Source organism: Microtus oregoni, unplaced genomic scaffold (assembly GCF_018167655.1).
Source record: "Microtus oregoni isolate MIOR12 unplaced genomic scaffold, Mior012 000007F_ref0000211, whole genome shotgun sequence".
In the NCBI taxonomy this organism is placed as follows: domain Eukaryota; kingdom Metazoa; phylum Chordata; class Mammalia; order Rodentia; family Cricetidae; genus Microtus; species Microtus oregoni.
In genome coordinates this window covers 12,826,013-12,840,266 of record NW_024543066.1, presented here as the reverse complement: position 1 = coordinate 12,840,266, position 14,254 = coordinate 12,826,013, and the positions used below count along the sequence as shown (strand labels likewise).

Sequence of the window (14,254 nt, the reverse complement as noted above, 5' to 3'; positions counted from 1 at the left end):
CTTGGTAAAGGACATAGACCATCAAGTGGGCCCACTGTTTGTGTCTTCTTTAAGAGCTTATCATTAGATTAGGTTTAGAGTTACACACACACACACACACACACACACACACACACACATTCTTTTTCCTGACTGCTTTTTGGATTAAGTATTTCTACTGTTTCTTAAGCATTTTTGTGTGTGTGTCTTGACTATATTTCTTTGAGCATATTTAGTGATTGTCATGGGAATTGTACATGTTTCTCAGACTGTACTGTGAGAATTTAAATTTGTGCTTCAGGTGGAATAGATAGCTTACTGCTATAAGACCACTTTATGCTGTGGTCTCATCTCTCTCTGTATAGAAAGCTCCACCTCAAACTGTTCACGTGAAGAATTTAAGACAAGATGGTGATGTCCCTCCGTCACAGGGATATTTTTTTTTTTTTTTGGATTTTTTGAGACAGGGTTTCTCCGTAGCTTTTGGTTCCTGTCCTGGAACTAGCTCTTGTAGACCAGGCTGGCCTCGAACTCACAGAGATCCGCCTGCCTCTGCCTCCTGAATGCTGGGAATAAAGGTGTGCCAGGACTGCCCAGCATCGTCTTTATTTCTACTTACTTTTTTAAGATTTATTTTATTTTGGGGCTGGAGATATGTCTCAATTGTTAAGATTACTGACTGTTCTTCCAGAGAACCCTGGATTCAATTCCCAGCACCCACATGGCGGCTCACAACTGTCTGTAACTCTAGTTCCAGGGTACCTGGCACACATTCAAAATATCAGTTACATAAAATCAAAATAAATAAAATTTTTAAAAAGATTTGATTTATTTTATTTTATTTGCATTGGTGTTTTGTGTGCATGTATGTCTGTGTGAGGGGTTCTGTTCCCCTAGAACTGAAGTTACAGAGAGTTGTGAGCTACCATGTGGGTGCTGGGGATTGAACCTGGGACCTCTAGAAGAGCAGTCATTGATCTTAACCACTGAACCATCTCTCCAGCCCCCTTGCCTTTTGCCTTTAAGGGCACTTTCACTAAAAAGGAAATACAGAATTGGAGTCCTTTTATTTCAACACTTGAACAACTTGAACCAGCTGCCTCAAAGGTTTTTTGGTTTTTTGCTATTTTTTTAGTAGTTGGATATTTTTCTTTTTTTCTTTTTTTGTGTGTGGGGAGGGCTGCTGGATATCTTAACTCTATAACAAAGTTGCCAAGGCAGACAGTATGAGTCAGGAGAGTTAAGGTCCGTTTCTAAGAGCTATGGATGATTTAGGGACAGATAGACTCGCCATCAAAAGACATTAAGTGATAGATCAAAGTATATGAAGATGAGGGCAAGGAAGTTGATCTTACACAAATTATTCAATACTTGCAGGTCTTAATTCCCTCATTTCTGAAACTAAAATAATAAGTAATTTATAGATCAGTAGAAAATTAATGTTCATCAATAGATTATGAAGTTGATAGACAATTACATAATTACATAATTTAAAACAGGTTTTTTTTCTTCTGATTTCTATGGAAAATGATGCTATTTTAATTACAGTCCATGAAGTGTATTGCAGAAATGCATCCCACTTGTTCTTCTTTGTAAAGGAGGCTATTCGCAGTCTGCACATTGCACACTGCTCTCGTGACCTTTCTCCGGGTCACTGCCGCTCCAGTTAGTAAGGACGATCTTCTTTGTCTATGACTTAAGACATATGCTTCTTCCTTCCTAAGAGAGGGAGCTCTTACTTCTTGGAAGCCTGTGGGGTATAGGGATTCCTTATCCTTGGCGCTGTGAAGTTCACAAGCAGAAAGACAGACACTGAAGGTAGACAGATTCAGATTCATCCTGCTGAGAATTGTAACACGAATAATAACACCCAGAGACATATAGAGGGGTTCAAGCTGAAGATCAGAGAAGCAGAGCAGGACACCACTAGAGAGACCTTTTCCCTCTACCAATGCTCAGACCAAAGGAGTGATCCTCAGACTGCCTAGACTGCAGGGTCTCCACCAAACCTCAGGCTCCACATTCCAGTGAGTTCCTGCCTTTATATTCCCCTCTCTTCCCAGCCATATCTCTTGTCTCCACCTCCCTAGGGCTGGAATTAAAGGTGCGTGGCTCCCAAACACTGGGACTAAAGGATCTGTTTCTAGACAAGATCTTGTGTAGCGCAGGGTGGCCTTGAACTCACAGAGATCCAACTGTCTCTGTCTCCTGAGTCCTGGGATTAAAGGTGTGAGCCACCACTCCCTGGCCTCTAGTGGCTTAGCTTTGCACTCTGATCCTCAGGCAAGCTTTATTTATTAAAATCACTGCAAGCACTCTTTGAAAAGGTCTTTTAGTTATCGCAGTCCCATTCTGGAAAAGGGTTAGCTTAAGATTTTCTGCACTGTTCCCTCCATGCTCGTGAAAAGGAAATGGTCCTGCGATGATGTTAACACCCTTGGGTTACGTCTGTTTTTCTGTAGCCTCCACTTGTGTATGTGTGTGTGTGTGTGTGTGTGTGTGTGTGTGTATTGTATGTGTGTGTGTGGTCTCTTTTTATCGGAAATTGTAAAGGGGAATTAACAGTTTTAGTTGTCCATAACTCTGCCTTGCTCTCTCTGTTCTTTGTGTTTGTAAGTTTGTTTGATCTCTTGCTTGCTTTGCTTTTGAGAGTGTGTGTGTGTGTGTTGAGGGGAGTTGTCTCATGTAGCCCAGGCTGGCTTTGAACCACATGGATAGCTGGGGAAGGGCCATGAGCTCTGGAAATGGAGCAGTACCCATTACAGATGTGCACATTGCTGGCTTCAGTGCTTTTATTACAGAAGTTTGTTCTTTCTTTTTGAATAATGCCATTTTGAATACAGTGATGGTTTAAATTCGAATTGTTTTCAAATTTTCCTATCTTTTCTGATTATCTGTTCATTTTGTTTGTTTGTTGTAGTCAATGGCCTTATTTGTTCAGGGTTTGGTTCTAGAAGCCACTTTCATTCAGGAGAACATGTAATCATTGCTAAGACTCCTTCTCAGAGGGAGCTGTAAGCAGTGTCTGCCCCTCCTCCTAAGGTTCTAGTGACGAACCAAGGCACAATTCTGCTGTAATTCACTCTTGTTTATGAGTTTTCCAGGCTTACTTAGAGCAGAAGTGAGAGCTTATTTACAGAGGTGTAGGTGCCCCTCCCCAGCAGGCCACACTGGAAAGTGTTTCCTAGTAGAGATGAGGGCTTTCCCAGCCGCCTAGCTGGAGCTGCTTTCCGGTCTCCCCTGGCCTGTATACTCTAGCCCCTCCAGGAGGCCATGTGGAATTAAGGCCGAGTTGACCATAACAGGTGGTAGGGAAGCTGGAGCCACAGGTGACCACCTCCTACTACTGTACTCCATGGGGGGACAGACAGTCAGCAAGCCCCGCTGGGGTGACCCTCTGCTGACAGTGCAGCAGACTCCCAAGATGGTAGTTGTTTGGCCTGGAGAACAGTCACTCACAAGTCATCAAATTGTTAGAAGCAGAGATGCAAAACGAAGCTTCCAGTGCTGGTACCATGTTCGTGAGCTAGTGTAAGGACTTGAGACTAGTGCATACATTGGCACACGTACCTGTCACGCAAGCTCCTTGCCGTTCTGATGTGTAAGAACAGAGTTGGTATCTGTCTGCCAGCATTTGTGTGAAAATGGGTCAAAATAATCATTCCCACATGGCTTTGGATGAATATTGTAGTAAGCCACCTAGTGTATTTAATTGAATTATTTAAAACAAAACCGAGCAGGTTAGTGGTGGCTCACACTGTTAATCCCAGCACTCGGGACACAGAGGCAGGTGGATCTCTGTGAGTTTGAGGCCAGCCTGGTCTACAGAGCGAGTTCCAGGACAGCCAGGGCTATACAGAGAAACCCTGTCTTAAAACAAACAAACAAAAAAACCAAAATGAGAGCTGTCGTATATTTCTGGTGAGTTATGATGATCAGAAACTAATTATTACTACTTTTCCTCTCTTTTTCAGACTTGGGCCTGGACCAGTATATAATAAAGCGCTTTGATGGAAAGGTAAGCAAACTGACACCCAGATGTCCTAATTTTTACTAAGAAGGTTTTCAAGTTCCTCTAGAATCATGTGTGACAGATCCTAGAATTCCTGTTTAGCGACTGACAGAAGCGTGTTCAGGCACAGAGGCCTGCGTCTCTGGGAGATTCCACACAGGGAATCAAGCAGGTGTTCTCTGCGTTGGTTGGTCTGTTTCAATGTTTTTCCACGTAAGGTAACTCATGGTTTGCCTACTCTTATATTCAGACTGAATTCAGTGTTTGCTGACTTACGAATATTAGCACCAAAGCTGTCATAAAGGTAAATGCGCTCCCAGTACGACATTCACACTTCATATGGACACCTGCCTGACTGGACCGTCTGACCGCTTATAGCAGTAACCCTAACTATAAAACCATAAAGATCTCTAAAGTGCTTTTGCAACAGTTATAAAGATTTCTCCCAATCTGCATGTTTATGTTGCTCTTTCAATTCTCTGTACCTGATGAAGAAATCACATTATACTACATTATCTTAGGTATTGAAAGGGAAACTTTCAATTTTAGTATCTCATAAAACTACCATCTAAACATAGTTTTTTCCTTTCAGGATAAATTCTTTAAAATGAAAAAAGAAAAGTTTACACAGGTTCAAAATGACAGCAATATTTAAAAATATTTTTAATTAGAATATAATTATATCATTTTCCGTCTCCCTTCCCTCCCTCCAACCCCTCCTATGTACCAGGCTTCTTTCTCTGTTATTGTTACATGTATGTATAAATGCATAGATATATAAATACAATCTGCTGAATCTGTTTAGAGTTGCTTGTATGTAGATGATTTTAGAGCTGACCACTTGGAACTGGATAACCAATTAAGGGGCTCACCCTTGTAGGACGGCTAAATCTTCCTCTCTAGTTCTTTGTCTAGGGGTAGAACCCTATGAGATTTCTTCATGTCTATTGGTGTGGTCAATGTTCACGTCTTGTTTAGGCAGCCATGTCGTCGAGGTACCATGGGTGTAACTTCCCCACCATTTCTAGGAGACACAACCTCACAGCAGACTTCCTGCTCTTCTGATTCTTAGCCGTCTCTATGCCCCCTTCTTCCGTAGCCTTGGCTGGAGTTGTGTTGGCTCCAGGGAACAGGTTCTGAAAGAGGAAATGTTCTAGAGAAATTCACTTTACTTTTTAAATAGGTAGTTCTCTGTCTCTGTGTGTCTGTCTATGTATGTGTATATCTGTCTGTCTATGTCTATGTCTATCTGTGTCTGTCTGTGTCTTAGCTTCTTTAAGGAAACAAAAAACAAAAGCGCAAAAAAACCTGGTAATTTAGCATTTAATAAAGTCTATGATTTGACTACTAACAAACATTAGCTTATTTGATTACTTTCTTACTGAATTGTATGTTAAGGTTTATGTCAGGAAAAGCCAGGACAAATATAAAACAATATTTCCTTGGCACTTTTAATTTTTATATAAATTTTATAGACCCCTTTATATGCAAACCGGGAAAGAATGACCCATTTGATACTGGCAAATAGCAGGGTAGTTTTACTGTACTGTTTGATTACTGCACATCCCTGATAAGAAGTGAATGAGGTGTCCCTACTTCAACTGATCGTCAATGAAGCTGAATTTGATTAAGCAGACTTCACGTTTCAGTGGGAGTCTTTTTCTAGAGCTCTTTCTACTTTGTTAGTGATCACTAGCTCTTTAAGAATACTAGCTCTTTTTGGTTTTGTTTGGTTTGGTTGATTGGTTGGGTTTTTTTCGAGGCAAGGTTTCTCTGTATAACAGCCCTACCTGTCCTGGAACTCACTCTGTAGACCATACTGTCGTCAGACTCACAGACATCTGCCTGCCTCTGCCTCCCGAGTGCAAGAATACTAGCTTTTGTCTTTGGAGAAAAGGCACAGAAGACACTGACCCTTTCAAAGACACATATTGCCTTTCAAAGCTGTCTATAGAGTCTCGAGTATAGAACGTCTCTAGCTAATGTTGCTTGGAGAGCATGTTTTATAGACAAGTGATATTTTTAATGCTCAGACTAAGATTGAAAGTTTTGAAAGCATCAAGTCTTTGATGACTTCAGATTTTGTCTAATGATACATTTCAAAAACCAAAAACCCTTTCGCAGTATTGGATATCTAACACAAGTGCACCAGCAGCTGAGATGTGCTCTGCCCTTTCTAGTCATTTTGTAAATAGCTTGTTTCAGTCATTAAGGGTGCTTGACAGCAAGCTCATAGCTTGGTGTCTCTTCCCAGTATCCACTTGATGGAAAGAGAACTGAGTCCTGCAGGCTGTGTTCTGACCTCCACAAGCACACCACCCTACACATGGACATATGAACCACACACACACACACATACACTACCCTACACATGGACATATGAACCATACATACACACACACACACACACACGAGCATACCACCCTACACATGGACATATGAACCACATACACACACACACACCACCCTACACATGGGCATATGAACCACATACACACACACACACCACCCTACACATGGGCGTATGAACCATACATACACACACACACACACACGAGCACACCACCCTACACATGGACATATGAACCACACACATACACAAAAGCACACCATCCTACACATGGACATATGAACCACGCACACCACCCTACACATGGACATATGAACCACACACACACACACAATAAATGTAAAAAATTCCTTTAAAAATTAAGTAATTAATAACTATTGGTACTATTAGAAATATAATATAGCATATAGAAATATGTCATATTTAAATGCACCCCTTTTAATATGCATGTATTCCCCTATGATTCGTTAATATAGTCATTTCATGTACTATACATTACTTTTTATTAAAAAATTTAATTTTCATTTGATGTTTTTAGCATCTGGTAATTGCCCTATAAAACAAAGTGTTTATTTCTAAGTGGAGTCTTATTTTACAGCAGTGTCAAATACCTGATCTTAGTAGCTATCTCTTGTTGGTCTGACTTATTTCAAGTGGTTTCTAATCTTTGTTCCCCATTCTGTCTTGCTCCTTTTTCTTGGCAATGTGAATAAGAAATTGTGCTCTGTATTTTCTATCCCATGACTGTGCTAAGCAGCGCCCTGGCAATCAGACACCGCCACATTTTCGTTAGACATTGAAGTGGAGAACTGCATGGTGTAGATGTGGTTATTTCCTTAGCAGGCCTGCATCCACGCTGACATGCTGGCTCCAAGCTTTGATGTCACCCTGGGCTTCCAAAGATGATTATGTTCTTACCCTGTTTGCGAGCGCAGCAACATGTTCCTGTTGAAACGGCCTGTTCATCGTCCATGCCTCATTCCTCTCCCCTGTCTGTCTGTCTTTCTCATTTATGATGGGGATTGAACCCAGAGCCTCCATATGCTCTACCACTAAACTGCTACCTCAGCCCCAAAGTTCTTATAATAAAAGAAAACACTCAGTTGGGGCTGGCTTCCAGTTCAGAGGTTTAGTTCATTATCGGCATGGCAGGAAACTTGGTCTCTGCTGGCTGTGAGCAGGCCTTTTAAGTAAAATGTTGTTTCTGTTTTGAACAAAACCAGAAAGTTTTTTCTTCACTGTGATGATTCACTGGGTCAGATGGAGCACCATTTGAATAGCGCTGGTTATGATGATAACCTGATAACCTTTTTTATGAAGCCAAAGTTCAGCTTGTAATTAAACTGTTAGAACAAACTCAGGTGCTGAGTCAGCATTTCCGGAAGGCCTTTGAGCTAGCAGTATAGCACGGTAGAGCACAGACTCCAACCCGGGCGGGGCTCTCAGTTCGATCCCTGACAAAAGTTAATTCCTTGACACTTGCTAAACTTTTCCATTTTATTTTCCCATCTTCTTTCCTACTCCGTAGTTTCAAAATAATTTTTCATTTTTCTCTTACAAATTAACTTCAGTTATTTTTCCACACAGTATCACTAAAACAATAATAATGATAATCATAGTAATACTAAGGAATCCTAGCTCTGGCGTGTGATCTCCTCATTTCCCAAGGCATTTATTTCTGTGCCGTCCATTCCCTCATTGGACACCCATGTGTGAGTGGTCGGTGGATGATCTAAGACACGCTGGACTGGGGCCAGAAATGCAGCCCCATTCGTTGTCTGCTGTAGTGTAACATGGTGTGTAACAGAACAGGGTGTTGACTTCAGATTATCACGTCATCCTTCAGATATGGCTCTGCCGCACAGTTGACGGTTAAAGACGCTGTAACCACTCCTCTCCTACTTTATCAGAGAACTGGGACAGTGGGAAAGCGACTCTGCCCGCTCGTAGCTTTCTGCATGGTTATGAGCGTGTTCCCCTACAGAAGGACTCCCTGCTAATGTGTCTGTTATCTTTCCTGCATGTAATTGTTCTCTTCTCAGTTCAGTCGTCTGGAAAAGTCTCCTATGCTGTCTTTGTATCGTTTTATATAGGTTCTCCATTTACCCCCAGGGAGATCTGGGCTCTTCATTCACAGGGGTTTCTCCCACCCCTCTGCCTCATCAGTCCCCACTGCGGGCTCATACATTGCTTATAGCACCTGTTTTTCACTCAAGAACTTTTGCAATGATACTGAGCTTGGTTTCTAAATGATGGTAAGTTTAGGTCAAAATTTATTTCACACCCAGTGAGGTTTACTTACATTAAAAAAAAAAAAAAGGTTTCTTTAAATCACTTGATATCTGGAGTGGAGCCAGGACCAGGATAAGTTAGGTAACCTCAACTGCTCCCTCAGATGGCAGCCATGGACATGATGGCGCTCTTCATTACACAAGGACAGCCCCGATTCAGCGGAACATAAAGGGGTGCATGTTCCGTCCGTTCTGAACTGCTCCCCTGCACAGTTACTGATGCTCTGCACTTATCCAGGTCTGGTTGTTTATGTGTTGGGGTGAATGGCAAAGCAAGCGATTTGGCATGAAGTTGAAAAAAACATGTCGCTAAAATTGTAAGGCATCTCAATAGGAAGCCTTCATTCCAGAAATGCTTTGACAGACCCAGGGAAGACATGGAGTCTTCGTGCCCCTTCCTTAAAGACATAATGATTCGTGTGTTCTCTGTGTAGAGTGTGCCGCTGACCTGTGGCTGTGTGCTATGGAGCTAGGAGGTCACGTTGTAGATCTTTGTTTTATGTATGCCTTATGGATAGTGTCTAGGCCATTTGTGTATGTTCTTCATTCCTTTATTTCCAGGTTTTCAGTGATCATTATTGCAGGTTTTAATTGTTCCTTCCTATGTTGTGTTTTGTGATATATATATATATATGTTTGATTTGGGGGGTTTTGTTCATATAATCAATGTCAATCTGTTTTTTTCTTTCTCTCATCTTCTGATCAGGAGTTCTGGCAGGTACTGACTCAGCCGCATGTGCTTTCAATCACTCACTGCTCTGGAATCCATACTAATGCTTCAGAGGCAAAGGTTCAGTGCATGCCCCCCCACGGTTCCGTTCCAGTCACTTTCAGTTACTGCTTCATCTCTAATATGACAATTCGACCACTGTGCAGGCCTCGAGAATACAGAGCCCAGCATAATTCAAAGAAGTTTTATCAGTAGCTGTTAACACAACAGGGCGAGAAACTTAGTTGTAGTCATTGCACGACATCAGATTTTAATGAATTGGACATTTAAATATTAGTATTGTTTGGGTTGGTTTTTTCCTACTCTATCGGGCGGTGGTGGCGCACGCCTTTAATCCCAGCACTCGGGAGGCAGAGGCAGGCGGATCTCTGTGAGTTCGAGACCAGCCTGGTCTACAAGAGCTAGTTCCAGGACAGGCTCCAAAACCACAGAGAAACCCTGTCTCGAAAAACCAAAAAAAAAAAAAAAAAAAAGAAAAATGAAAGACAGTTTAAAAATGAAAATGAGGAGGTGCCTGTTGCTCCTTGCTCAATAAAATGGCTTAAGAGGAAATTGGTGGCGTAATTTAGATTTCCTTATTTTGTCCTTTTGAGCCAGGCGATGAGTGTAACCTGGGATAAATGAACACGTGGAAAGACTATGCAGGCATAGAGAGTCCATGGACACTCAGAACACGTACTTTTTAAGCGGATCTTCAGATGCTGACACTCTTTAACTAGAGAGTGTAAATTGTTAGATTTTATTCACTTAAAATTGCTCTTGCATTTTTTGATGGTTAGCTGGAATAAAAATATAAATTCAGCTTAAATAGTAGCATCCCTTGATTTGAAAGAACTGGTGATATGATTAATGAAGAGCACAGGGTACTCCTTACAGTGCCTTTCCCTGTGCGCCTCTTCATGGCGTGTGTTTTAGTAGTTCTCCAAACTGACCATTCACCGTATTATTGGTGGAATATGTTATCTTTCGTAGATAACTGTGGAGCTAACTGTATTCTGAAACAAGCAATACTTCAAATTTCATCAAAATAACTAATTGATAAGCCCATTTCAATGCTTCAAATTCTGGTGATTTTGTTTCAGAATAGCTAAGGTAGAAACAAGAGCTAGCCAGAGGAAAAGAGGGCTATGCTCGTGGTGGTAGAACACATGCCTACCATGAACAAGCCTGGGATTTGGGCCTTAAGCCCTCCCACCGTTGATGGTCAGTTGCATAAGAATGTCTTGTCTGTGGCTCTCATTGTGGAAGGACAAATGGTGAGGGGCAGCTCAAAGTCCCTCGCTCCTCATTAATAATTGTGCGTTTTTAAAGAGACCTGCCTTCCAAAGAGACGCTTTCAGCGAAGACTGAGGAGATGGGAATTACTAAGTACAGAAAGTCTCCAGAATCTACAGCCCTGAGCGCTCAACCACTGTAGGCGTTCAGTACTCAGAGTACTATTTTCGGTTGATCCGAGGTTGGAAATCAACCATTATCCACTTGCTTCAGGAGCCCATGTACTGAAATCAGAATCGTATGGAGATTAACACCATGGCCTCTGTGCAAGGAAAGCTCTTAAATTTGGAAGCAGCCTGCATTTTTCTGCTTTCCAAACCTTTTATGGGTTTCTGGAATCAGTAGCTGAATGTAGTGTATAGAAACTGTTTCATTAAAATTTGAGATGTTAAATATTTTTAAAACAGCTTTTACTGCATCCTTCAGAATACCTTGTAAATTTATATTGAACATAAACTCTGTTATAGATGGTGAGGGAATTGTTCATATTAGTTTCTAGAAACAGCACTTGTTTTGGCGACACCAGTACATACCTTTTAAGCTTCCCAAGCAAGCAGCAGTCCTTCATTAGAGAATATGAACCCTGGCTTATCTCTCTGCAGGATCTGTTCTGTGCATGCTGTTCCTACTGCCTGTGGAAAGGCCAGCCCCAGAGGCCTGCTGGCTTAGTGCACCGTTCTTTAGGCCAGCTTACTAATGACGCCAGACATTTACTGTACTGACGTGGAGTAGCCAGGTCTCTTTCCAGTCTCTCGAGTTCCACCACGTGTTTTGGTTATTCAGGTTGACCAAAGAAATGATTATATGTATATATATATATATATATATATATATATATATATATAATCATTAAGAGCCCCCAAAAGGATGTCACTTATTTGCTTGCCTCAAATATTCAGATTCCTATTACTTCATCTTTAGATACATTTTTATTTTAGGTTATACTGTGTTTCAAATTTGAGATCAACCGAACCCATTCGATGTGCCGTGGTTTGTTTGAAGCATAAACATAACTGGCCATTACATTTGTGACAACGCCTCATTCTTGGCTTTGTCACCGCAGAACAACTTTCAGTCCACTCTGCCGTGAAGGACTTTGTTCTAGACCGTCCTTTTCCATATCACTTAGATACGAGCATTTTGAAGGCCACAATTGTACGATTCTAGGAGAGCAGCTCAAGCGTCCGCCATCTGGAGACGCAGGCTCTCGCCTTGTTCTGAATACCTGCTGATGCCCTGTGGTTGTAGAGCAGGGAGCTCTTTGAGAATAGAAAGCTTTAAGGGTGTAGAACATTTTAGTGTTGACGTGATGCATGAAAATGAATGAAGCACACATGTGCCTCAGTAAATCCCACTTACTCTCTGGCTCACCTTTCCCTCAGGTTAGCTGGGACCGCTAAGCCCCGCAGTTAATGCTCCACAATAGTGAACTCCAAGTCTCCAGCCCTCAGTAACATTTTCAGAAACTGTAAACACGGCACCTGCGTGCCCCTGTGCTGTTCATAGCATATGAAGTACAGTGGCTCGTGGTATGGGCTATGGAGTGAGAATACAGTCGATCCGGTTAACTGGGGCACTTAGTTCACTTGTCCAAACCTGAGTCGTCTCATGCGATCCCAGTGACCCTGCATGCCCAGTTTCTGCAGTGCTGCTAGGGACTGTGAGCACTCCCAGCTGAGCTAGCTTCCCAGCCCTGTGATTTTTATAAAGTCTTGGCACACCTATAATGGTCAGTGGTGTCCCATGGATATCTTTTTATGTTTGGTATCAAATTTGATTTTAAAATTCTTTTGCACAACACTTCCTGAGAGATAGTAGTTGTGACAGTCAAGGGTGTAAGCAGTGATTGCTGTAATGGGCCTTTTATTTTTCCTTATGAGACCTATTTTCCTTGCTGTATTTTTCCACGTGAGAAAGGATGAAATTGCTATGTTGGCTTACTATTTTACAGCCCGTTCATGAGGTGGTTGGCACTAAGTGACAAGGAAGCCATTTATGATACCCGCATGACGACAACCGAGACCCCGAGCTCAGGCCTGTTGGGGTCAGGGGTTGTTTTCTTGGGAGTTTGTGCTTAGAGCTCGTCTATTTGTGTGACCAAAGTCCAGAATTGAATTCTTAGATGAGGGTAGCAGATTATCAATAACGATCAAATACAGCTGTCCCACACAGCTGATAGAGAGGAGTACACGGGCATGCAGCACCAGAACACCTGACTCTTCCTTGTAGAGTTCTCATAATGCTCCAGCAGACACTGAGGACTCAAATAAATCACTTCAATAAAGCTCCGTCCTCCACGTGACGTTAATTCCATTCCAGCAGATTCGTTTGCACTGCTGCCGCTGCTTTTGCTCATGTCATCTGCTGCCCTTGCATTTTAAACATCTCCCCATGACATCTTCTGTGAGGCCAATGAAATAAGGCGAACACTTCATTCCGGGTACTTGGGTTGTTCTCGGAGCTCAGGTGGTTAGGATTGGGACTGAAAAGAGAGCTGCTTTCTGCAGATGGCATGGGCACCTTCTCAAGCACCCCCGCCTCAGTGCGTTGCACAGGAATTTATGTCGCCTCCACCACAAAAGACCTTTGAGAAGTTTGAAAAAAGAACCTGAGTCGGTAAAGGGGAAACTGTAAACTCCACCGTCAACTTAATTTTCATTTGGCTGACACCCACATCCTACACTTGTGCACCGTTGGGTGTGGACCAAGTCAGGAGTGCCATATTTTCACTGTGCAACAACTTCTGTTTGACTGAGAGTAATGTGATTGTTTGAGACTAACGTTTTCCTAGGCTTTGGCAGCTGTCTGTGCACCGAAGAGATAATGAAGTGTGATATTGACTGCATGAGAAAATCGCTGACTCTTCCCTAACACCCCCTCTCCCCACTGTAACTCAGAAAGTGATGCTGTTTGCCATTTGGAAACGATATGCCAAAATCAGGTTTTCTAGAAGCGTTATATTACTAGAGAGATTAGACATTGTTTTTAGCAATATAAAGAAATATCGATTCTTCTTTGTTTCTTTCTCACAGTACTGGTGATTGTGCCCAGGGCTTTGCACATGCAACCCAGGTGCTTGACCACCAAGCTACAAATTTTGCCTTTTATAAAAAGTGTTTTTTCAAAGCAGGGTCTCACTCTGTACCTCTGGCTGTCCCGGGACACACTACATATAGCTCATACTGGCCTTGAACTCACAGAAATAGGCCTACCTCTGCCTCCCAAGTGCTGGGATTACAGGTCTGTAGCGCTCACCCAGTGCCTTTTTACATTTGATTTTGAGATATGGTCTTAGTAAGCTGTTCAGATGGGCAACTCTGAATATAATCTGCCCGTCTCGGCCGCAGTAGCTGAGATTGCAGGCCTGCACCATCACATCTGGTAAGAAACACTGATAATAAAATAGCCTTTAATAAGTGTCAATATTAAAATAATCCAAAAACTTGAGGTTCATGAAACAATTTAAGGAGCACCACTCTGCTGCTTTCCCCCCCCCCCATGTATAGTATGAAAATTTTTCGCTTATAGGTTGATGCATGAGCAATTGATTTGCGGAGTCTGTTGATTTCCCAGAGCTACTTTGTTTTAAACTAGAGAATTTGAAAACTGCATATCGA

General features: G+C 42.1%; 1 protein-coding gene across 5 annotated transcripts in view; it reads left to right on the top strand.

The window, feature by feature from the left end:
* Window positions 1–14,254, top strand: part of Micu1 (mitochondrial calcium uptake 1) — a 135,984-nt gene that overhangs the window by 34,926 nt on the left and 86,804 nt on the right. For 3 of the 5 annotated variants that reach the window (XM_041656150.1, XM_041656148.1, XM_041656149.1), the window contains exons 5-6: window positions 3,954–3,997; window positions 9,339–9,350. In XM_041656150.1, coding sequence (XP_041512084.1) covers window positions 3,954–3,997; window positions 9,339–9,350 — 56 coding nt within the window. The remainder of the gene's footprint in view (window positions 1–3,953; window positions 3,998–9,338; window positions 9,351–14,254) is intronic. The other 2 variants (XM_041656153.1, XM_041656152.1) reach the window with 1 other exon arrangement.